Here is a 23,892-nt window from a genome sequence, read left to right as displayed (position 1 = left end):
TTCAATAGAAATATAATGTGAATCATATATGTAACTTAAGTTTTCTGGTACACTCATTAAAAAAGGTAAAACGAAACAGGAGGTTTTTTATGTTTTATTTAATGCAATATATTGAAAATATTAGCATTTTAACTTAATGTACAAAGTTATTAGCAAGATATTTTACATTTTTTTTATACTAAGTCTTTGAAAATCAGTCTGGATTTTACACTGATGGTACATCTCAATTTGGACTAACCGCACGTGGCTAGTGGCTACCATATTGGATAGAAAGTCCAGATGGAATTTTCTTGAAGGCTGGTTTAAACTGGAGTAGGAATCCGCTCGTTCAATCAGCAAAACTTTATCGAGGGTATATTCCCTTCCAAGTCCTGCGGGTAGATGCTGGGTAGGCACAATGAAAAGAACGTATAGCCAGATGAGAGCAAAATGTCACTTTATAGTAGCTAGCTTTGTGGTGGCAGTACAGTTCATCAGCATAGTACTCAGGTAGAGCCATTTGCAGCTCAAGACCTAAGAAATCTCCTCTACCATAAGCCCAAACCATCTTGGCCTATTACCCTGTTGACCTACTGTGTGATAGTTAGTTAAGGCAGCAAGATGATCAGGTCTGAGAGCAGGCACTGGCTGAACTACACACCCTGCTCTGGTCTCAGAACAGGCAAAATAGCAAGAGAAGGCTGACAGGGACTCCTGAGGTGGCCCTAGGTCTGCCTATTTCCCTACCAGGAAAGAACAGAAATGAAGGAGGTGAAGAGCAAGGTGGCTGGGCCTGCAGCTTACCCACCCACCTGCATGGAACCAGGAGGTGGAGGGCAGGGGACATCAAAGATGACCCTATTCACAAGTAAGAGGAGTACCAGAGTTAGTCTCTCCATCGATACCTGCATCGCCTCCTCCCCTAGTGGGAAACTCAAAACAGGCGAATGGGCCTGGGTGGATTTGAACCTTCCCTTCTCCCTACAATATACCTGGGACAGGCCCGGCCATTTCACATCCATATGGGAAGTGGCATGGTCAGCAGTTTGTATTCTTAATGATCTGTAGACCTTGTGAACTCTGTCTCTGCCAGGCCAATCAGCTGAGGAGACTGAGCCTCCCCATATCTCAGAGCAAGTTTGGTGTTCACAGCCTGAGCTTCAGGTTTATGAGGCAGGAACACTAACTAGAATATAGGCATATTCAATTTAAATCCTGGCATCCCTGGCCAGGTGTGGTGGCTCACGCATGTAATCCCAGTATTTTGGGAGGCTGAGACGGGAGGATCCCTTGAACCCCAGAGTCTGAGACCATCCTGGGTATTATAGTAGGACCCTGTCTCTACAAAAACTGAAGAATTAGCTGGGCATGGTGGTGTGCATCTGTAGTCCTATTACTTTCTAAGGCTGAGGCAGGAGGGTCACTTGATCCCAGGAGGTCGAGACCAGCTTGGGCAACACTGTGAAGCCCCATCTCTACAAAAAATAGAAAAATTAGCTGGGTGTGGTGGTACGGTGCCTGTAGTCCCAGCTACTAGGGAGACTGAGGGAGGAGTATCTGTTGAGCCCCAGAGGTTGAGGCTGCAGTGAGCCATAATCATGCCATTGCACTCCAGCCTTTGTGACAGAGATCCTGTCTCAAAAAAAAAAAAAAATCTGATGTCTCCGGTGGCCAGTTATGTGGGATTGCCTCTCCGAATCTTGGTTTTCTCACCTGTAAAACTGAGGTGAGTGATTTAAGACAGCTCTCAATATGGCTACTTGGTTCAAATTAAGCAATAATGTGAAGGTGATCTGTAACTAAAAATTCTTTATTGTTGGACCATCCCTGGCTGAGTCATTGAGAACTGGACTGGAGCCATATACCTAGGTCTTGCCTTTTCCACTTGTACCTGCCCAACTTTGAGCTTCTCCAGACCTCAGTTTCATTACCTGACCCATGAGGATAATAAGTGTCTCCTTCAAGGGTTATAGTGAAGATGAAATGAGTGACTGTATGTAAAACTATTAGAATAGTGCATGGCACGTGTCAAGTGTTAGCTCTTACTGTATTTTCATGTCTGCCCAGAAGAAAGCTGTCAGGGAATTGCCTGTTGTAAACAGTAAATTCTATTTAGAGTAAAATTTAAAAAGCAAATAAAGAATTCTATCGCAGGCTTCAGTAGTCAGGTTCCCTTCTGCAAAGAACTGATAGAATGGGGGCTAAAGAAGTTGTGGGCACCTAAAAAGTACAAACTGGCTTCAGTAGAAATAGTCACATTACTATCATGCTAATAGAATCATGGCTTATCAGGCAAGCAGTTTTAAGTATAAGCTTTTATCCCTCCACCCTCAATAAATATATATATTGCAGAGCATACATTTCTTTAAGATTAATACTTGTGCCAGGCACGGTGGTTCACGCCTGTAATCTCAGCGCTTTGGGAGGCTGAGGCAGGCGGATTGCTTGAGCCCAGGAGTTTGAGACCAGCCTGGGCAACATGGTGAAACCCTGTCTCTACAAAATATACAAAAATTAGCCAGGTGTGGTGGTACACCCCTGTAGTTCAAGTTACTGGGGAGGCTGAGGTGAGAGGATTATTTGAGCCCTGGAGGTCAAGGCTGCAGTGAGCCATAATTGCACCACTGCACTCCAGCCTGGGCAACAGAGTGAGACTCTGTCTCAAAAAAAAAATTAATTATTGTATATGAAATTACTGGATCAAAAGGTACACCTACATTTTATGATATATTTTGCTAAATTCTTCCAAGAGGGGCATCTAATGTAAGTCCTCACTGTGACCAGCTAACCAAAAGCACATTTTCTTATTACATAAAAAATAAAGTCCTGCACAGTGGTTTGCACCTATAATCCCAGCTACTCAAGACGCTGAGGTGGAAGGATTGCTTGACCCCAGGAATTAGAGACTGCAGTGAGCCATGATCATGCCACTGCACACCAGCCTGAGCAACAGAGCAACCCCATCTGTTAAAAAAAAAAAAAATAAGTGATCTTCAGGTAAAGTACCCAAAATTATACAATGATGGAAAATTGTTAATGGCCTGCCAAGGCTTTATGAGGCTCAAAGAATAAAGTATATTTTTTGGAATATATGTTTATTCCAGAATGTTCCCTGCACCTGTGCCACATAGAGGTCTGTACCAGCCTCCGGGTGCACAGATGGATAAAACACACTGCTCTCCCCAAGGAGTCTACAGCCTGTAGGGAGGCAGATGTGGATGATACTAGCAGTGGAGATGGCCACCGGGGGTGCACTTCATCCTGCTTAGGGAAGGGGGAGAGCATCTGGGAAAACGTCCTAGGAATGACCCCTGAGAACCGCCTCTAAGATCAGGTTGGAGTTGAATGAATAGCAGGTAAAAGTCTTTCCAAGTACAACCGCCGGGCAGCTTGAAATGCTGTACTTTGGAACCTGGGATATACCCTCTCTTTGCTGCAAAACATAAAATATTATCAACCAGAAGAAAGCATGGAACTTAAAATGATAAGGTATTTCCCACATAAGCACTTCCTTTTTTGTTTGCTATAATTAGCTTTTGCATGTGTTGCTTTCTCACAGATAGGAAAATGGATTACTTAGGAGTTTGGAGCATATAGTAAGTAGGTAAGAGTAGGGACTATGGTCAGAGTCTAGCCTCCAAATTAGCAGCTGAGCAACAGTGGCAGGCCCCTTTGGGTCTGTTTCCTTATGTGTTTAGTGGGGATAAAAAGCATTGCCTATATCACAGGGTTATCATGAGTAACAAGTGGGATGACATCATTGAAATCGATGTGAAACCGCCCAGTGTTTTGCAAATGTTTATCACTGTTTAACTTTGTTTCCCCCTAGTGGTTAGCACAGAGCTTTGCACAGAGTGGCCGCTTAGGATTTAAAGGGAAAACCACCCCACAGGGAGGCTCATTGGTTTTGTTCGAAGCTCAGAACATTTGTCAGCAACTTGCCTAAAGAGAGAACCTTGCTGTTCATGTTTGCAGAATGATACCAGGGATGGGACTGTTAACTGGTGTGATGGATAACCTTATTGGGATCCAGGAGGATCTCCATGAGCTAATGAAACCAACAGAGTAAAGGGTCATAGGACTCTACCTTGAGGATCAGGAAAAGTCATTTACAGCATTTGGTTGGCCTTTGGGGACATGATTGCTGCCATCAAATGGCCAGCAGCGGCTCACAGGCCTGGCAGGCAGGCAGGTGGGGTGGTAGGAGCACTAACTGGGGTTCAGATCACCTGGGTTCTGATCTTGACCCTGTCCCAAAGGTGTCTTTTCCTTTCCAGACCGCAATTTCTTCACTCTTAACATGAGAGCTTTGAAGGAAGTGATTCTAATGCTTTCTAGCACTTTCCTCATTGGGCATGCTGTGTCAGGGCATTTAAATGATTTCCTGTGAACGCACCATGTGTGCTTAACCCTGCACAAACTCACCAGCCACATAGCCTTGACATTTCTTTCCACAACTTGGCCACATTTGGCTGGCCTTAACAGCCTCTGGTCTAACCTTGACCAAGTCTGCATGCATTGGTCACTTGGCTCTCTGCCCTTTTCCCCTTCCAGAATTGAAATTTGCATCAGCCTCTGTACAGATCAGTTCTGAGCACCCAAATTTCTGAGCACCTACTGTGTGTCATGCCTGGTGCTGGGCCCTAAAGGTGAGTCTGACCCACTCCCAGCACTTGAGGCACAGTGTAGGAAGGAAACAGATCCCTTCGTTATGGTGTGGATCTCAAAAGAGCAGCCCTGTGTTGTGAGGGCAGTTAGGTGAGCAAGGCTGAATGAAACATAACCTTTGCATCTGCCCTTTTTTTTTATTATTTTTTGAGACAGAGTCTGGCTGTGTCACCCAGGCTGGAGTACAGTGGCGCAGTCTGGGTTCACTGCAACCTCTGCCTTCCAGGTTCAAGCGATTCTCATGCCTCAGCCTCCCAAGTAGCTGGGATTACAGGCATGCGCCATCATACCTGGCTAATTTTTGTATTTCTACTAGAGATGGGGTTTCACCATGTTGGCTAGGCTGGTCTCAAACCTCTGACCACAGGTGATCCACCCGCCTTGGCCTCCCAAAGTGCTGAGATTACAGGCGTGAGCTACCATGCCCGGCTGCATTGCCCTTGCAACTTTATGGTGAAATTCACCCAAGCAGCTACCTGTCTCACCCACTTCCCTTCTGAGATTGGCCACAAAGTATCACCATATCTTTCCCATACTCTGCCCTTGTAACAGAGAAGGAGTTATTTGATTTGGAAATCTTTGGTGTTGAATTGAGAGTCCTCAGGAGACTCCTGGCATTGCAGCGAGCTACAGGAAGAAATTCATTAAAATATTTGGAAAGATCAGGACTAATTTTTTTTTAAAGATGAAGTAGAAGCTTTTTTTTTGTTTTGTTTGTCAAGAAAATGGAATACGAGATCGGTTGCCCCATTAGAGGTAGAGATTATCTTCTCAATTCTGTTTTTAGACAAATGGGAAAACTTGTGGAGAAGGGAAATGGATGTCCTCAGGTCCCATAAGCCTGGTCCTTGGCTCTTCACCTGGTGCCATCCTTTTTCCCAGTTTCCTGAATGGTCCAGACACCCAAATGGTTTGAGTCCTTGAGGCAGCCATGGACACTTGTACAGGTTGAGCACTGCACAACTCTCAGGAATGCCCATCACATCATAGGCATCAACAATTCAATTCACATTGGCAGACGGCAGTCAAGGGTCTCAAGGGAGCAGTACCGTTTGACCCAGGGGCTAGTCTGGAAATCACCCTTCCTTTTCCCTCTGCACCTGCAGGTCCCTAATGTGATTCCCCTGATAGCCCCAGAATCTCTCTTCATATCTTCTGACTCCCCTTAGAATGTGTCTTTCTCCCTAGGAACTTTGCTGTTGCCTGAGCCCTGACCATTTGGCCCCAGTCCCACCCACCTCTTGTCCCTGTGGCCTCTGAGCACATCCTGGTCCCCTTTCTTCCACACCTCCCTGAATCCCAGGGGATGGGTCAGGATGTGGAGAGTGGTCAGGTCGGCATGGCCTCCCTTCTGCCTACACCCAGTTTTTAGAGCAGGTTGGTCCAGTGTTATGGTAACCTTGGGGTATGGCAGAGAAAGCCTGCACCGTGTGTGGCGTATGGATTGTGGCATTTCCCCCAGTGGGTTCTCTTTATCCAGTGGCATGAGTGCAAACTGCTGTGCTGACCACAGTGTATGGAAGAGGTGTGGGATTAGAACAGGGCCTAGGTTCAAACACCGTCTCCTAATTTTCTCCCTCTGTGTCCTTGGGGAGAATGAGAATTTGATTGGATCATGTGTGATAGTATCTTAGCCCATAGTGAAGGCTCAGATAAGTGTGGAATCTGGAGCTAGTGAGAAGCTTCAGTTCATGTGGTGCAGAACTTACCAGAAGAGTATTTCTAATTAATGTTATTCTGATGATGCTGTAGATGCTTATAAATGCAAACCATATTAAAAAGGCAAAACCGATTATGATTTTCCCCTTCTTCTGTCTTGATAGCTCATTTTGGAGACTATAATTCTTCCATACATCATCCAGGCTATCTTTCCGATAGTCAGTTTATACCCGATCAAAATGAGGACTTTTTAACAAAAGTCGAATCTCTGCATGAGCAGCACAGGTGAGGGGGGCTGGGGTGGCCTACTTTGGGAACTTGGGTTGGGTATTTTCAGACATCATATCCCTTTGTGTTTGATGCAGCCTCTTTCTTTTGTGCATGAATCCTCTTTCAAGATGTCGGGGGTTTTTGAACCTTTGATCTGGTATGGTGGCAGATATATTTGGCATAACTAGCATTTCTGTAAAGTGTAAAATCCAGTAAGAGTTTAGGGTGATAGCTGCTGCGTCCTTTTCAGGATGTCATTGAAATCAGTAAATTCCTGAAGGAAATGCCCATTTTAAAATCTGATTGCCCCACCAATGGACTGTACCAAGGTAAACCTCTTAGCAGTTTACCACATTTAATAAAACAAGCTGTTCCTTCAGGTCTTGTTAAACAGACAGACAGATGGACGTACAGTGCTGACCAGTCTCCTGTGTTCAGTTCCTGAAAAGTGCCCTATGTCCAAGTGGGGAGCATGAGTCTTCTGCAGTTGCCCCTGCGTATTTGTTGCGAGCCTCAGCTCCAACACATATGCCCAATTCTGGCTGCTCTTCTCCTTCCTCGTTTTACTTAAAGCTACAGCGGCAGCTGTGCAGTCCAGGTCAAATAAAGGCCACCCTGACCAAGAAGGCCAGCTCTCAAGGGGCTGCTCTCTTCTTGGGAAAGCCATAAAAACAAAGGCCAGGCAACCAAGCGTCCTTTCTAAGAAGGCATTGCCAAACCTCTCTCCCAGAATTACTCCCAGGGCAGAAGTCAATCTCCTAAAATAGTACGGGGCCAGTCGCGTTTGAAAGTTTGAGGCCACTGCCAAAAGAAGAGATAAAGGCAGAGAGACCTAAAGATTCCCTACTAATTAGCAACTTGGAATAATTAGGGCAGGGATTCTGAAAGTTAACAGTCTTCTCCGTCTGAATATTGAGAGCCCACTAAAGGGGAAGTATTATTTAATTTAAAAACAAGAGGGTTAGAGGGAGTCACATTCAATGGATAAGAAGAAAAACTTGCTTTAGTAGAATTTAGCATTAGATTGCTGAAGATTGATAACATAAGGCATTTAATAACCTTTCAGAAATGGTATCAAATGTTCTAGATTTTTTTAAATTGGAGTTAATGCCGTCTCTTTATTGGATGAACTCTGCTTTTTGTCTTTTCTTCCGTAGTGGGCTAAAACAATCAGAAGCAGAATCCTGCTATATCAACATAGCGCGGACCCTCGACTTCTATGGAGTAGAACTGCACAGTGGTAGGGTATGTATTCTTGTTATGTCTTGGCTCAAACATTATGTTTTTATTTTAATCTCTGAGAGTTTGAAAACTTCTTTGATGAAACTATTTCTTTTTCATTATAACAGGACTTTTTAAAAGATATTTGGAAGGTTTATTAAGTAATGCTGAATTTTTTGTTGGTCATTTGTCCAATGCTTTTTTTTAATGTTTGCTTTTGTACTTGAAGACTTTTCCCTTTTGAGGGGTTAGGGGACTAGAAACTAGTAATTTTTGTAAGACCATTTTATATTATGGTTTTAAAAGGCAAAAAATAGGTATAAATTCATTTTTCAGGTGACAGTTTAAGGAGCCAAGATTTCTACTACTTAATCTCAAGTGTTGCTCAAATTGGAGATAGTTACTCAAATATGATAGTTTTTTTAAAAAGATTATGGTGATATAATTGTGAAAATCAATAAATATTTGAAATTAGTTGTGGCTACTTTAGTAGGATTTACTAACATCTGTCATCTGTCAGGCAATTTCTGTGCACCAGTGGATTATTTCCTGCGGTAATACCATGAGTTCCATATGTTATCATTAACCCCATTTTACAGATGGAGAAACTGATACTCAGGGACATAACCGAGGTCACACAGCACACAAGTTGTAGCTTCAGCACATGACCCCTCACTGTCTAATTAGCATCTGACCTTTGATCAGTGGCGAACCTTTTCTACCTGTGATTGGCCCACATCATATCCAAAAGGAAACAAAAATTAATTGAGCACCTACTATATACTAGCCTTTATCCAGATGCTTTCATATGAGACCATAAGGTCTCACCTTGTGATCATAGAAACCTTGTGAAATCGACATTCTAGTTATTCCCGTTTTATAGATGAGAAAACTGAGGCTCATAGAGATTGAGTAAATGATCAAATTTTAAATCTATGTATTTTCATAGTTTATAGAAACACTTTCATTTATTTTTGTTTCACTTCGGTCCCTTGACAGTCCTGTGAGGTAGGCAAGTTGTGATATAGGAAATAAGGAAGGAAAATGGTGTTAGATCTTACAAAATATCAGCTTTGGGACTTGACCATTCATTTTTATTCCATTTGCAAATAATATTTTTATCTTAGATAGAATGTTTCAGAGAACTTTAATTGTCGGTGAAGTAGGACTTTATACCTGCCTGAGTTGAGCTGTGCTGTCCCACCCCAAGAACTGTCAGTGAAATGACCCTCAAGGGCTGTGAGGCCAGATGATATCTGCGTGGCAAAGACCCCCACGGTATCAGAGGGGGGTTGGTCATACTAGGCTGTTCTACGTGAAACTAAAAACCCCTAAATCTCCATAGCTTCGTAGCATAAGGTTTATCTTTCAGTAATTCAAAGCTTGCATTGAGTCTAGGAGTCTTCCAGGGCAGCCCTCCACCCCATCCATCACAATAACTCAGCAGTCGAGGCTGCTTCCATGTCATGGCCATCTTTCCATGTGACCTCCATGTTTGTCACAAGGGAACAGGAAGCTGCAGGGTTACACACCAGCTCTTAAATGCTTCAGCCCAAAAGAGACATACATTCCTCCTGCTCAGAGCACAGTGGCCAGAACTAGTCACCGAGTTCTGCCCTCTGCAAGGGGAGCTGGGAAATGTGGGGTTGGGCCTGGGAATTGAATAGACAGTAACTGCCTGTGCTGCAGGGGTTGAGGTGTATACTGAAAGACCACAGGATTAGGAGATTTGAGACCTGGTCTTTGGCCCACCCAAACCATTCATTTGTTTCCTTGTTCACTCAATTTTGATTTCCTTTGCTAATTTGCTCTGTCACACCTGCTTCATACTCCCTCTGTTGTGATCTCAAGTATCATATTTAAATGCAATTCTACCCTTCATCAAGCAAATTTGGTTTTGTTATAAGCATGTGATTTCTGTTGGGTACTGATAGTGAATACTGCCTGGACTTTCCACCGTATCAGCACTGTTTTGTTTGTCCAGTTTCTCTAACTCCATGTTCACATTGTGGTTCACAAAGGGTTTGTCCCATGGCAAAGGGGAATGGACGTTTCTTATGTCTTCCACGTGCCAAACTCTCTTCTAGAAGCTCCATATGCCAAGCCCCCTTCTAGGTTTTCATCTCTCATTTCAGCCAGATAAAAACGCTTTGAGGTGGGTTCTATCATCTTTATTGTAAAAGAAGAAAAATTGAGTCTCAGGAGCCCAACATTATACAGCTAGTAGGTGCCAGACTGAAGGTTCACACTCAGTTGTAACTGACTCAAACCATGCCCCTTCTTTATAATTACTAGTATCTGGGTCAAGCATAGTGGCTCACACCTTTAACCCCAGCACTTTGGGAGGCCGAGGCAGGAGGATCCCTTAAGCCCAGGAGTTCAAGACCAGCCTAGGCAACATAGTGTGACCCCATCTCTACAAAAAATATAAAAAATTAGCTGGGCATGGTGGCACATGCCTGTAGTCCCAGCTACTTGGGAACTGAGGCTGGAGGATCACTTGAGCCCAGGAGGTTGAGGCTGCAGTGAGCCACGTGTGCACCACTGCACTCCAGCCTGGGCATCAAAGCAAGACCCTGTCTCTCAGAGAAAAACCAAACACACAAAAACCAAGTATCTGATTGGGAAAACAAGAAGGTAAATGACTCAAGAGGAGGAACTATTTTATTTTTAAATTTTATTTGTACTCACCTTGTTCTCAAACATTTAAAACAGCTTGTAGCGGCTGTGTCTTCTGTATCCTCACTGTCCACAGCAATGCCCAGCACTTAGGCTCACATAAATGTTGGATACACTGGATTTAGAAGCAACACTTTTTTTTTTTTTTTTTTAAACAGAGTCTCCCTCTGCTGCCTAGGCTGGAGCATGGTGGCACAATCACGGCTCACTGCAGCCTCAAACAGCCGCAACTTCCCAGGCTTAAGCAGTCCTCCCACCTCAGCCTCCTGAGTGGCTGGGACTACAGGCGTTTGCTACCACACCCACCTAATTTTTTGTATTGTTTTGTAGAGACAGAGTTTCGCCATGTTGCCCAGGTTGGCCTCAAACTCCTGGGCTCGAGGGATCCACCCTCCTTGGCCTCGTAAAGTGCTGGGATTATAGGCGTGAGCCACCTCAGCCAGCCAACATTTATTTCTTAAGTAGATTTAGAGTCAGCAATTCTACATGTATACATTTTCATCATCATTTCAAAATAGCTAAAGCCTTTACAGTAATGGAAATTGAGATTTGCAAAAAGCTTTGCAAAGGGGTGAGGCCTTTCTGATTTAGTGCTGATTGTTGAAAATTTAAAGCTTGAGTGTTCATGTAAATGATTCCGTGGAATGAGTGGGCTTATTTGGTAACTTTCTAGACCAGTGGCACCCACATGTTGCTTGACAGGCTGTGTTCACTTTAGAAGAATTTGGTACTCAGTACTTCGATCTTAAGTATCCGTTAAGTGGGGCTTTTTGCCTGTTTTCAGTAGTATTTTCCCGTTTGGAGCCTATACATATGACTATTTATAACAGCGTGGGTGCTTTAAAGTCACCAGAGGGCATAAGCATGACTGTAACACGCTGTGGATCTGAGATCTTCCTTTTTACAGGATCTGCACAATTTAGACCTAATGATTGGAATTGCTTCCGCGGGCGTTGCTGTGTACCGAAAATACATTTGCACAAGTTTCTATCCTTGGTAAGTGCAAACAGTTCTCATTATTTTCTGAATCATGCTTTAAAAATAGGCCTAACAAAAGTAATGTTACCTCGCATTCTAAATGTTTATTTCTAAAGGAAGGATAGAGAGTGCCCCCCGAGTTTTAACCTCTGACCTCTAAATTTGGTCCAGATTTGGTACTTAGGAAAATTTGAGTTTAGTTTTCATTAGCATTCCCTTTCCCCAACTCACCCTGTGGTTTGGGATACTCTGGAAACCTGGTGGATAAAATGGCACAGGCAGGCCTTGGCATTAAGGAATTTTTCCTGGGCAGTACATTGGTCAGAATTCAGAGAAGAGCTTTCTCTGTGCAGGAACCATCGTTTCAGTTCTGTTCCTCGGTTATTAACTGAACCTTTACCAAGTGTCCAGCTCTGTTCTAAACTCTAAAGGGACCCAAAGACGCGTACAACTGAGTGCTTGCCCTCTGAGCTCACAGGCCTGGTGGGAAGAGACCTGTAGGCCAGCCTGTCCTGCATTACTCATGAGTGGAACTGAATTTTGGAGAGAAGTTTGAGTTTAATGTGCCGGGCAACAGGGAGCTTTCTTAGGGGAAACACCACCAAAATAATACCATCTACATAATGGTAACGTGATGGTGCAAGGAATGGGGGTAGCACGCATTGCCAGGAAGGTAGAGGAGAGTGAGTGCCATAGACGGCAAGAGATGCAGATGGAAAAGGACAAACGGGGAAAAAACACGGAGTTTTGGCAAAACAGTGGCAGCAAGGAAGGAAGTTAGGGAATGGGGATAAGAGAAGATTTGGTGCCAGGTATGTGCCACACAGTTTGACCTTTGACATCTAAATCTGCTCCCCAACTTAGGAGCATAGAATTTCATTACCTGAAACACAAAGATGTTCATCACAGCATTATTTATAACAGGAAAAAACCTGCAAGTAACTTAAGTAAAATTATGGAGTATTATATAATAATATATATTATATTAATGAGTTAATAATATAATACTCTATTGTTATATAATATACTCTATATTATATAATAGAATAATATATATTACACGTAAATATATAATTATGTATAACAAAATTATCGTTATTAATAGCAGTAATTCTTATTGCATGCTTACTGTGTCCAAGTCCTGTTACTGTGTATTTTCTTTGATTTATCTCCTTTAAACTCCAAATAGGCACTATATAGGTTATTATCCCCAGTTTCACGGAGGAGGAAACAGAGGTACAAAGAAGTTAAGTAAGAACCTGTCCAGAGTGACACAGCTAATAATCAGAGTAGTTGAAACTCACATCAGAGTCTAGCTCCAGAGCCTGGACTTTTGTTTCAACACTAAAAATGGTATTTGTAGGAAAACGCTTAAGTAGCATACATACTTAATAGATGCTGTTCAATTAAGTTTCAATATATCTGTTTTCCAAAACCAAAAAATGTGACAGCCCTGTTCAATTTGACACTGAAATCAGTGTAACAGATAGCAGGATCTTCTCTCCATCTTTCATTCACCTCATCTCTTTTAGAAGCCCCTCAGAGGAAGCAAGAAACTCCAGCCTGCTTGGTGGGCTGGGGTGTGCCCAGGCAGCTCTCTGGCCCACTCAGGACTAAGATCAGGCTAAGCAGACGGCACAATGGGCATACGGCTCATTTTTCTGCACCCAGCCCCTCCAGATGCCGGGGGCTTCCTCCAGGTGCCACAGGCCTAAAGCGCCTTGGGTCCAGCCTAACTGTGACCAAACCTCCTAAGGGCCCACAGACAAGAACTGGACCCTCACATTGTGGAGAAGATGTGGGTCCCACAAGGTCACTGCAGGAGAGAGAAGTGGGAGACTTGGTCAGGAGAAGCAGGTTTGTGAACAGAAGCCTTTTTGGCAGAGCCTGCAGGGGCTCTCCAACCCCCAGGCTCACCCACAGACCTGCTGAAGCCTCCCTCACCCTTCAACATCAAGATGGCTCCTGTCGAGGCCTGGCCCCTGACTCCAGTGTAAACCTCAGAGACCAGCAGGGAGACCAGCACCAGATGGTGACCCCAGGGTGACAAGGGAGGTGCATGGGCAAGTGCCCAGGAGGGGCAGGAGATAAGAAGGGCCCCTAAGCGTGCAGGGTAAGGCACTCACCAGGATCTGAACACCAGCTGAGCTTTGGTCCAAGGAAAATTCTAGAGAAGTGGCAGGGTGTATAGGTCCAGAGACAAGAGAGAACCCAGCTAGTGAGTCAGGAGGAGTGGGGCAGGCCAGGCTGGAGCTGGCCATGGGCATGAAGAGCAGCAGGAGAGGGGCCAGGTCATGGAGGGCTTCACGGGCCATAGGAGCCTATAGGCTCAGGTCTTAGTGCTCTTATGAGACTCTAGGCATTCCTGCATGCAGTGCTCACAGTTACAGTGATTTACTTCTATGCATCATTCTTTATGTGGTTCCTGTCTCCCTCACTGGATTATAAGCCTCTGGATGGCAGTGGCTCCATGTCCTCCTCCCTCTGTCCCCAGGGCCTGGCATAGAACTTTGTACATCCTAGGCTCTCAGTGCACTTTTTGTTTTCTTATAAATGAGTGAAGGGCAGTAGGGAGCCCCACTGAGGCCCCAAACCTGGAAACGACAAGAGTTCATGTCTGTGCATAATCAGATTTGACAGCTCAGGGAGAGAGCTGTCAGGTGGGGAAATTGGGGTCAGCATGGGAAGGCAATGCTGAGCTGGAGCCCTAGGAACCATAGGAGGCCTGCCAGGCCCTCCTACCCCTGTATATGAAGCCAGGAGTGGGGGGAGTAAGAGGTCCACAGATACCCATGGGCCAAACAAGGCAAGGTGAGAACTCAAAAGGGGAGTTGATTCTCCTGACTCGTTCTGCAGAACAGGAATTTTTGCATCTGCCAGTTGGCACAGGAGAATCGTGAGGAGACTCCCCCGACTTCAGGGAGATGGCAGAGCAGTAACACACACTAGGAAGAGTATCTCCAGAAGGGGTGAGCCCAGACACTCTTCTCATCCTTAGACTATTAACCTGCAGTCACCCCAAAAAATTTACTTCACAGTTACATCTACCAACAGATCGTTGAAAATAGATGTGTATTAGGTAATATCTAGTATGTAATAGAGGTATATTGCTGATCCATCTGGGGGAATGTCCCATGAATAGTTCAAGTTTCGTTTTACCTACACAGCCTCTCCATTCTAGAATGCTCTACCAAGGTCTTTGTATGATCCTAGAGAATAGTAAAATTCCTTCATTTCCCCAAAGTATTTCAGAAGTAAAGATTCCAGCAGGGAAATATGCGCCCTTTGTATGGATTACAGAAGTTTTGCATAAATGAGTGATAGTCAGCCCTTGGTGTACTTGGGGGATTGGTTCCAAGACCACTTGTAGTTACCGAAATCTACACAGACTTGTCAAACAGTTGGCTCCGCAAAACTCGTGTATTTGAAAAGCCAGCCCTTTGTATATGTGGGTTTCACATCCTGCAAATACTGTTTTCCATCCATGTTTGGTTAAAAAGAATCCCCCAGATAGTGGACCCCACATAGTTCAAACCTTTGTTGATCAAGGGTCAACTGTAAATTTATTTTAAAAGTTATGTTTTTAATTAAAGGAACAAGCATTGCAGGCCTACTGTGTGACAAGGTAGGGACTTGACATTCCTACTCTGCTTGAATCCTCACAAGGCCGCTCTCTGAGAAGGGCAGTGTTTTCACCACTGTTGGGAAGACTTCATAGTGGAGAGCTTAGGAGCACAGGCTTCAGAGTCAGCTGAGACCGGGGTGCAGGTCCTGGCTCCAGGAATTTCTAGTTGAATGATCTTGAGCACTTTGGTGATGTCTCTGAGCCTCAGTTTCCTCATCTGAAAACTGGGTATAACAATATGTACTTTTCAGGATTGTTGCAGGGCTTCGTTGAGGGGATGTTTATAAAGCTCTTAGTAGCAGCCTAGTATCTAAAAAATGTTCAGTTAATGGTGACTAAATTCTGTTATCTTGCAAATGTTAAGTAGGCTACTTGACACGTGGCTGTTAAGTAATGGAGCTGGGGTTCGGACCAGGTCTGTCCTCTTTCAGCTGCTCCATGCTGCTCTCAGCTGTCTTCCCCATGTATATACCAGCTCACGCAGAGCTGCAGTGCCACAAAAGCAGCTTATAGCAAAGAGAGCGCATGGCCTATGTTTCTTGTTATTTAAAAGCTACATCATAATCCAGTGGCCCTTACGCAGTGCTCAGCTTCAGTCAGCTACTTGGTATTAGCCTGCGGCAGTGGGGCTGCCATCATTTCTACAGAGAAGTAAACTCTAGGCAGCCAAGAGCCCCCACTCATCAGGATCATGGAGTAAAGGACATGCATTGAGAGGCATCAGCTTCAACCTGGCCGATCCCTGATGTGCTTTGTTTGTGTTTTGTTTTATTTTTTGAAGGGTGAACATTCTCAAAATTTCTTTCAAACGGAAAAAGTTCTTCATACATCAGCGACAGAAACAGGTGAGTAGTTATGTCTGTGCTTGCTTTGTTTCGTGCGTATGTATGTGTGTGGTTAGAGACAGGGTCTCGCTATGTTGCCCAAACTGGGCTCGGGATCCTCCTGCCTCAGCCTCCCAAGTAGCTGGGACTAGAAACATGCACCACTTTGCCCCATTTCTTGTGTTTTTAAGTTAGTTCAGCTTTTAGTTCTTTAAGGGTTGAAGGCAGTTTGCTATGTATATAACAGGGAAGAAAGAGCATGCCATTGTGGAGCCAGAATCTAGAGGATCCAGTGATTGTCTGTATAATTCTGCTTAGCTGGTTGGAGGATTAACTTGCTTTGGAGTCAGAGACAGTGGTTTCAGATCCTGGCTCTTCCACTTACCAGCTAGACAGGTTACTTAACGTTCCCTAGCCCAAGTTACCTTGTTTCCAGAAATGCTATAATGCCCACTTCTTAGGGAATTGTGAAGATTAAATAAAAGAGGATTGGTCAAAGCACCTGGCAGAGAGCCCACCACGAAGTAGCAGTGAATGTCAGCAAGGTCAGTTCCCTCCCATGATGTGTTGAAACTGCACGATGGCTTGGTAGGTGTATATATCTCATAAGCAAAGTCCGTAGCACTGTGATAACTCCGTTTGCTCATCCATACAGAGATGTAGAACTTAGAGGAAAGGAAACTGAGGCTCCCACAGCTAGTGAGTCAGGGGAGCTGGAATTTTAACCAGATCATTACGAATCCGAGACACTTGCTCTTTCCACAGCACTACACCCTTATCTTTTTATGCTGCATGATTTTCACTTACTGTCAATTTCCCAATTTTTCAAAGGTAATATATGCTTAAAATGGCCTCACAGAGCCGTGAACTCTTAGGAATGAGGACACAAAAGCTCAGAGCAGCTAGGACTGGAATCTGGATCTCCTGACCCCTCAGTGCAAGATTCACGGTGGCACAAAAATGTATAAGATGGCAATTTAACATGAAAACAGAAAACCTAAACTCATGCAGAATGCAGGCAAAGCAAATGATTAAAATGATCATTACATATGAGCACTGGATTCAACTCTGTGCTTTGTGGAAAGCAAATAGAGAAAAACCCAAAGGGTTATAAACTTGCGGTTGTCTGATAGATGAAAGAGTATTCCTTCAGGAGAGAGATGTTCCCAGAGTTAAAATTTAAAAGGAGTGTATCAGACGGTTTTTATCTGGTTGCTCCAAATATATCCAGCCTAGAAATGTAAACAGATTTGAAATAAAAGCATTCGTGAAGAAGCGCAAATGATGATAAAGAATAGATTCGGGTCATCTCTATTACCATGTTCACAAAGACGGTTAACAAATCATGCTCTTGAATATTCCGGTACACTGGTTTGTGGCCAAGGCATTTTGAAACCAGCTGTCTGTTGCATCTTACCTCATTTCGCCAATGTGGGTTAAATACTTACAAGTCCCTGCTCCTATGTCTGTGTGGGTGAAATCTTGACTGTTTTTCCTCCCAGGCTGAATCCAGGGAACATATTGTGGCCTTCAACATGCTGAATTACCGATCTTGCAAAAACTTGTGGAAATCCTGTGTTGAGCACCATACGTTCTTTCAGGCAAAGAAGCTACTACCTCAGGAAAAGAATGTTCTGTCTCAGTACTGGACTATGGGCTCTCGGAACACCAAAAAGTGAGTGTGCTGTAAAGACTGTGTCCACACTAGGCTGAGATGTAAATGCATCCTGGTCATCAGTGAATAGAGGACATTGTTAGGCAGAGGAGGAAACCCATAGCCCAGGGGCTCCAGGCATTGGATCTCTGAACCATAACTAAAAGTCTCCCGGGGTCAGCAGTGTCTAAGGGATATCTCATGTTCCCAGCATTTCTCTCCCCTCAACTCTGCTGAACTCAGCACTTCCAAGCAGTCAGAATGGCAGCTGTACCCTGCACCATGACATAATAAAGGAAATGGAGCCATGGCTCTGTGTGTCTCCTGGTGCCAGCATACTGGGCTATCCCAGTCTGATGCCACTATGCCAGCCTCTCCCACAGAACATTAATTCCATAAGATGCTCTGTAAAAATGAATGAAGGAATAGAAAAACATTTCCAGAGTCAGGTGACTTTGGGATATATTGCCTATAATAATTACAAAATAACAGTAGTAATCACAGTTGATAATTACTGAGCATTTACTTTGTGCTGGGCACATAATTATATTTGACTCTTACAACTCTCCTACAAGATAGGTACTATTAGCCACAGGAATGATATTCAAAATATTTAATGACTAGTACAGGAAAAGAAATGGATGTAAATTTATATATATTTATGAATAAATATATATAATATATAAATTTTTAAATTCTAATTTAGATTAAAATTTATTCTCTAAATAAAATGATGTACAGTAAAAGAAATGGATGTACATTGATATATGTAATTCATATATACATTTTAAAATTCTAATTAAGATAAATTTATTCTCTAAATGAAATAACCATGCAGTTTGTATTTTTGTCTTCTTTGTTCTAAGACTACCCTCTAAGTATAAGAGGTAGCATAAATTGTCAATTTATTCTTATAATTTCTTTTTTCTTTCTTTCTTTTCTTTTTTTTTTTTTTTTTTTTTTTGAGATGGAGTCTTACTCTGTCACCCAGCCTGGAGTGCAGTGGTGCCATCTTGGCTCACTGCAACCTCCGCCTCCCAGGTTCAAGCAATTCTCTTGCCTCAGCCTCCCAAGTAGCTAGGATTACAGGAGCACACCACCATGCCTGGCTAATTTTTGTATTTTTAGTAGAGACAGGGTTTCACCATGGTTGGCCAGCCTGGTCTCGAATTCCTGACCTCAGGTGATCCACCCACCTTGGCCTCCCAAAGTTCTGGGATTACAGGCATGAGCCACCGTGCCCAGCCTATTCTCTCTTTTTTTTTTTTTTTTGTTTTGTTTTGAGACGAAGTCTCACTCTGTCACCCAGGCTAGAGTGATCTCGGCTCACTGCAACCTCTGTCTCCTGGGTTCAAGTAATTCTCCTACCTCAGCCTCCCAAGTAGCTGGGATTACAGGTGCCCACCACCACGCCCAGCTGATTTTTGCATTTTTAGTAGAGACAGGGTTTCACCACATTGGGCAGGCTGCTCTCGAACTCCTGACCTCAGGTGATCCGCCTGCCTCAGCCTCCCAAAGTGCTGGGGTTACAGGTGTGAGCCACCACGCCAGGCCATATTTTCTAAATCATTTGTTGGTTTTTCAAAATTGTTTTCGTGATTTGTTGTTGATGTGGCTATTACTAACTAAATGAGACCCGTGTCTGAGCCATTATCTATCTGATATGTGGAACTGCATCAGACTGTTCCAGTTACTTTCCTAATACATTGATAATCATTAGGGAACTTCTAAACTGAATAAGTAGCTAATTTCTGTTAGTATCAGTGATACTATTTGTGATGCTAAGTGCTATCTCTCAGCTTCTGATGAACCAAGAGCGAATATATTAATTTTTTAGCTCTTATAATACTGTTTAGTATTTTTATACATTCAGTAGATCTACTGTTGAGCAAGCCATGAAAATAACTTACTGGATTATATCATTGACTTAGATTGGGCCTGATCCTCAGGCCAGATGAGAGAAGGAATGCGGAGGCAATTGAAAGCATGCCCTCTGTTGCTGAGCTGCCTGGGTTCAAATCCTGGCTCTGTCACTTGAGCTTTAATTTGTTGCTTCTATTTCTTCATCTGCAAAGCTTTGTCATCTGCATGCATCCAATGCCAGCAGGGCTGGGTTCTGGTCTTGTATTGTGGCACAAGGAAATACCCCTATTTTGGTGACTGAAAGCAACACCCATTCTATTATATCTCATGATTTTGTGAGTCAGGAATCCCAGAAGGGCTTGGCCAGAGGCCTCTTCTGCTCTGTGTGGTATAGATAGGGATTTCTCAGTGAATGTGGGCAGAGGATCCAAGATAACTTCTCTTACATACCTGGTGTCTTGATGGAATGGTTGGAAGGCTGGACTCACCTGGACTCCTTAGCATCCCCATCTGGATACTCCAGGAGGGTGGTTGAATTTCTTACATGGACACTCAGGGTTCCAGGAGCCAAAGGCAGAACCATTCAGCCTTCTTAAGGGTGAGACCTGGCACTGGCACAGCGACTCTGTTGCTGAAAGCAGTCACAAGCCAACCCAGATGCAAGACTCAAAGAACTTGCAGTCATCTTTAATCTGCCACAGGGGATCATTTGGGTTGGGAGGATGGCTTGGGAGGACAAGTCAGCAGTTCTTTTACTACCTGTGCCAGCTTCAGCATACTGGTGAATTTCAAGTCTCATTACCTCCATTTTACAGATGAGGACACTGAGGCTTAGAAGGGTCACATGACTTGCCCAGCCCCTAGAGATACAGATACACATCTGCTTATTGGGCCTTCTGAAAGTTTCCACATAAAAAGAAATTTGTTGGGTTATTTTCCAAGCTTATGGGACAATGGAACACTGGAACACTTTTTTTTCAGAGAGTCCCTATTAATAACCCATGACACATTAAACCTTGGAGTTGGGCAGTTTGCTCCCCTTGTTTTGATCCTGTGCTCTTCATCACTGGCAGTGTGGTTTCTGATGTAGGCCTGCCTCAGAGGAAAGAGTCTCCCAGTGATGCTGTTGTGAGCATTTTGATCAGGGTGACAACAGCATTTCTTAATGTGAATTAGTACATGATGTGCTACAGGGCGATTCATATTGTTTATGTTCTTTTGTTTGTTCTTTGTTCTGTTGTGTTTTTGTTGGTTGGTTGATGTCATGTCACAAGGAAATGTGTAGAATGTTTTCATAAGACATTAAATCTTAGTTTAAAATTTAGAGATGCCAGAACCAAAGTTGTCACCCTTTAACAGGGTGACAGGCTTCATGCTCTATTCTCTCAAATAATTCATTCTCTGAGGGGTCTAGATAGCTAAGATTTAAATTCTCTAGGTATAAATAAAATTCAGAAGTAACCTTCAGGGTAGCACATTTCAAAGAACATAGCCTGAAACTCTGTATAATTTTTTGTTTTTGGAGACAGAGTCTTACTGTGTTCCCCAAACTGGAGTGCAGTGGTGCGATCTTGGCTCGCTGCAACCTCTTTCTTGGGGATTCAGGGGGTTCTCATGCCTCAGCCTCCCAAGTAGCTGGAATTATAGGCATGCGCCACTATACCTGGCTAATTTTTTGTATTTTTAGTAGAGGTAGGGTTTTGCCATGTTGGCCAGGCTGGTCTTGAACTCCTGACCTCAAGTGATCCACCCGCCTCAGCCTCCCAAAATGCTGGGATTACAGGCATGAGCCACTGTGCCCAGTTTGAAACTACTTTCTAAGCGCATTTTCAGATTCTCTCTCAAAGATTTACCAGTGATTTATAGTGACAGCTCCTGCCAGCTAGGATGATGAAGAGCACCTGAAAAAATGGTTAATATTTTTACTTAGGCCAGTGTGAATAAAATAAGAATTCCTTGAAATCACTGGAGCTGTATTTCTGTGTGATCCTGGAATTCCTTCTAATCTGGTTAGGTTTGGTTATATTCTGGAAACAGCTTTGTTGCTTGAGTAGTGAGGACAAGAAAGGATTTTCACCTGAAGAGAAGAAATCACGTAAGGAAATTCCAGGACAGACAGGAATCGCTTTTGAGCTGTCTCCCTCTACTCCCCATAACCTTGGCATTAACCTGCCATCCTTCAGACAAGAAGCATGTGTAGACTGTTTCACACATGCAGTAATTTCTTTCCTGTTGAACGTCAGTGTAGAAAGTGAACCTGCATCTGGTTTTTCAGGTCGGTAAATAACCAATATTGCAAAAAGGTGATTGGCGGGATGGTGTGGAACCCAGCCATGCGGAGATCCTTATCAGTGGAGCACTTAGAAACCAAGAGTCTGCCTTCTCGTTCCCCTCCCATTACTCCCAACTGGTATGTCCTCCTTTTTTTTTTTTTTTTTGTACTACCCAACAGTAGACACTTTATCTCTTTTAAAAATAAAAACTCAACTTATAAACTCCTGAAGATAGATGACCTACAATTTGCATTTTAGGCTCTTGGCAGAAGTAACTGTTTTCATGAAGTACACAAGTCTAGCTAAATGTTTTCCATCGTGTATAATGCTGAGATGCTCTTTTTAAAAAAATTTATTCAATCTAAATAGTTTGGGAAACTCGAGCCTGCTGAAAGGCCTCCTTTGGAATCACAGCACACATTAGCATATTAAACACTCTGAGACGTCCAATAATAAAGAAGTACGGTTAGCTTTACTTAATTCATGTTTTCCATTAATATCCCACAAAATAAACTTTAGGGAAAACTAACGCAGGTACGTGCTGTAAATGATGTAAGGATGTATGACCTTCAGCAGCAGAAGCAAATGCACATCAGTAAGTAGCCGGCCAACTTAAGAGGATGGACTCAGCTTAAAAAGAAATAGGTGGTCGTTTGGTAAAGTGAGAAGGGCATTGGGTTTGTAGCAGAAAGACCTAAACTCAGGTTTTGGCCCTTCTGTTAATTAACAAGTTTCTTTACCTCTGTAGCCTTAGTTTCCCCATCTCTAAAAAGATGATAAAAACTACCACAAATGAAATAATAATGTACAAGTACGTAGTAAGCTTTTAAAAGAGTCGGGTGGAATTATCATTATCTTATTATAATGGTCCCCAAAGACATCACACCATTTTTGTGAATACCTCCAAAAAGGCTAGGGGCCAGAGGGGAAACCTAGCAGGGAATCATTGCCCCCAGCTCCACACTGGAGTAAGAGTGTGTGGCTGTAAATACCTGAGCCAGGATGTGCTAAGCCTAAGAGAAACTGGGAGACAGGCAGACAGAGGAGATGCTGTGCTGGGCCTGCTAGGGAAGGACCCCTTCACTGGGGGCCTAATGCTCTGGGAAGGGACAGTGATAGTATTTAGTGTTAGAAATCATGACATAACTGAATAGATTTGCTTCTTGGTTTCCAACATTTAGATACCTCATTCTAAAGAGGTAAATTTATGCTATAACACAGCAGCTTAATTTATCTGAAAATCTCATTGGCAGCAATGCCAGGGGCCCAGAGAGCCCAGGACTGGATCCAGGGGAACAGCGGGGTTGGATGTTGCCACACTCGTGGCCCGGAGCTCCTGTGGCTATTTATAGGTCCTCTCCTGAGGAGTCACAAGAGCCTTTTTACTTCTGCTTTGGACACAGCATTATTGATTATCCAGGCCCAGGGGGATTGCAAATCATGGAGGCCCTGACAGTCCTGAGGAGAAATGGCTAACAAAGAAAGGGAAGATGGAAAAACTGTGAGGGAAAATAGAATTTAGAAAGCTTGGCAGCTTGGGATCCCCCGCTGCAGGAGCTGACACCCAGGTGCCACACTGGATGCCCTGAGAACACGGCCTCATTGGATTCATTCTCAGGAGCAGGTAAGTACAGCCGAGGCCCAGAGAGGTGACGTTCCTTGCCCAAGGTCACATGCCTACTGCCACTGTTGGAGGGCAGTCCAGTGTTTATATGCCCATCTAATGCATATAAACGTGTTTAATAAGGGATATATCTTAAAAAGCAAACATTTTCTCTTGGATCAAGTGAAATTCACATGAAGGGATGTCGTTGAAATAAGGTTGGAGTTTTGCTGAGAAATGTAGTTTGGCTTCTAACCCTTTTGTTTGCATTGTTCAAATTAATCAGAAAAATTCTCTGAATAGCAGTCCATATGGCCTATTTATGTTTTGAGAGCTTGAGTCCTCCTGGAAGAATAACTTACCCTTAAGTCAATACCCGTCACTTCCCAAAGGGCATAAACCCATCTAATTCTGCCTGTTTATACAGCTGAGGCTACTGTTTTGGGAGCCACCACTTGACTGAGAGTGTTAGGGATTTGTGTCACCCTTGGTGCCTTCTGCTGGGGTAGTAATGAGTTAACCGGCTCTGAATGTCAGCCTCCGCCAAGGAAGGCATCCTTAGAAAGGTCAGGACACGAGGTTCACTGGTGTCTAAT

General features: G+C 43.6%; 1 protein-coding gene across 6 annotated transcripts in view; it reads left to right on the top strand.

The window, feature by feature from the left end:
• Window positions 1–23,892, top strand: part of PTPN3 (protein tyrosine phosphatase non-receptor type 3) — a 120,097-nt gene that overhangs the window by 53,627 nt on the left and 42,578 nt on the right. For 3 of the 6 annotated variants that reach the window (XM_004048422.5, XM_019033543.4, XM_055351799.1), the window contains 6 exons: window positions 6,471–6,591; window positions 7,734–7,821; window positions 11,384–11,472; window positions 15,861–15,924; window positions 17,406–17,578; window positions 21,696–21,830. In XM_004048422.5, coding sequence (XP_004048470.2) covers window positions 6,471–6,591; window positions 7,734–7,821; window positions 11,384–11,472; window positions 15,861–15,924; window positions 17,406–17,578; window positions 21,696–21,830 — 670 coding nt within the window. The remainder of the gene's footprint in view (window positions 1–6,470; window positions 6,592–7,733; window positions 7,822–11,383; window positions 11,473–15,860; window positions 15,925–17,405; window positions 17,579–21,695; window positions 21,831–23,892) is intronic. The other 3 variants (XM_019033544.4, XM_055351796.2, XM_055351801.2) reach the window with 1 other exon arrangement.

This window comes from Gorilla gorilla, chromosome 13 (genome assembly GCF_029281585.2).
Source record: "Gorilla gorilla gorilla isolate KB3781 chromosome 13, NHGRI_mGorGor1-v2.1_pri, whole genome shotgun sequence".
Lineage (NCBI taxonomy): Eukaryota > Metazoa > Chordata > Mammalia > Primates > Hominidae > Gorilla > Gorilla gorilla.
This window is presented reverse-complemented; position numbering and strand designations above follow the sequence as displayed.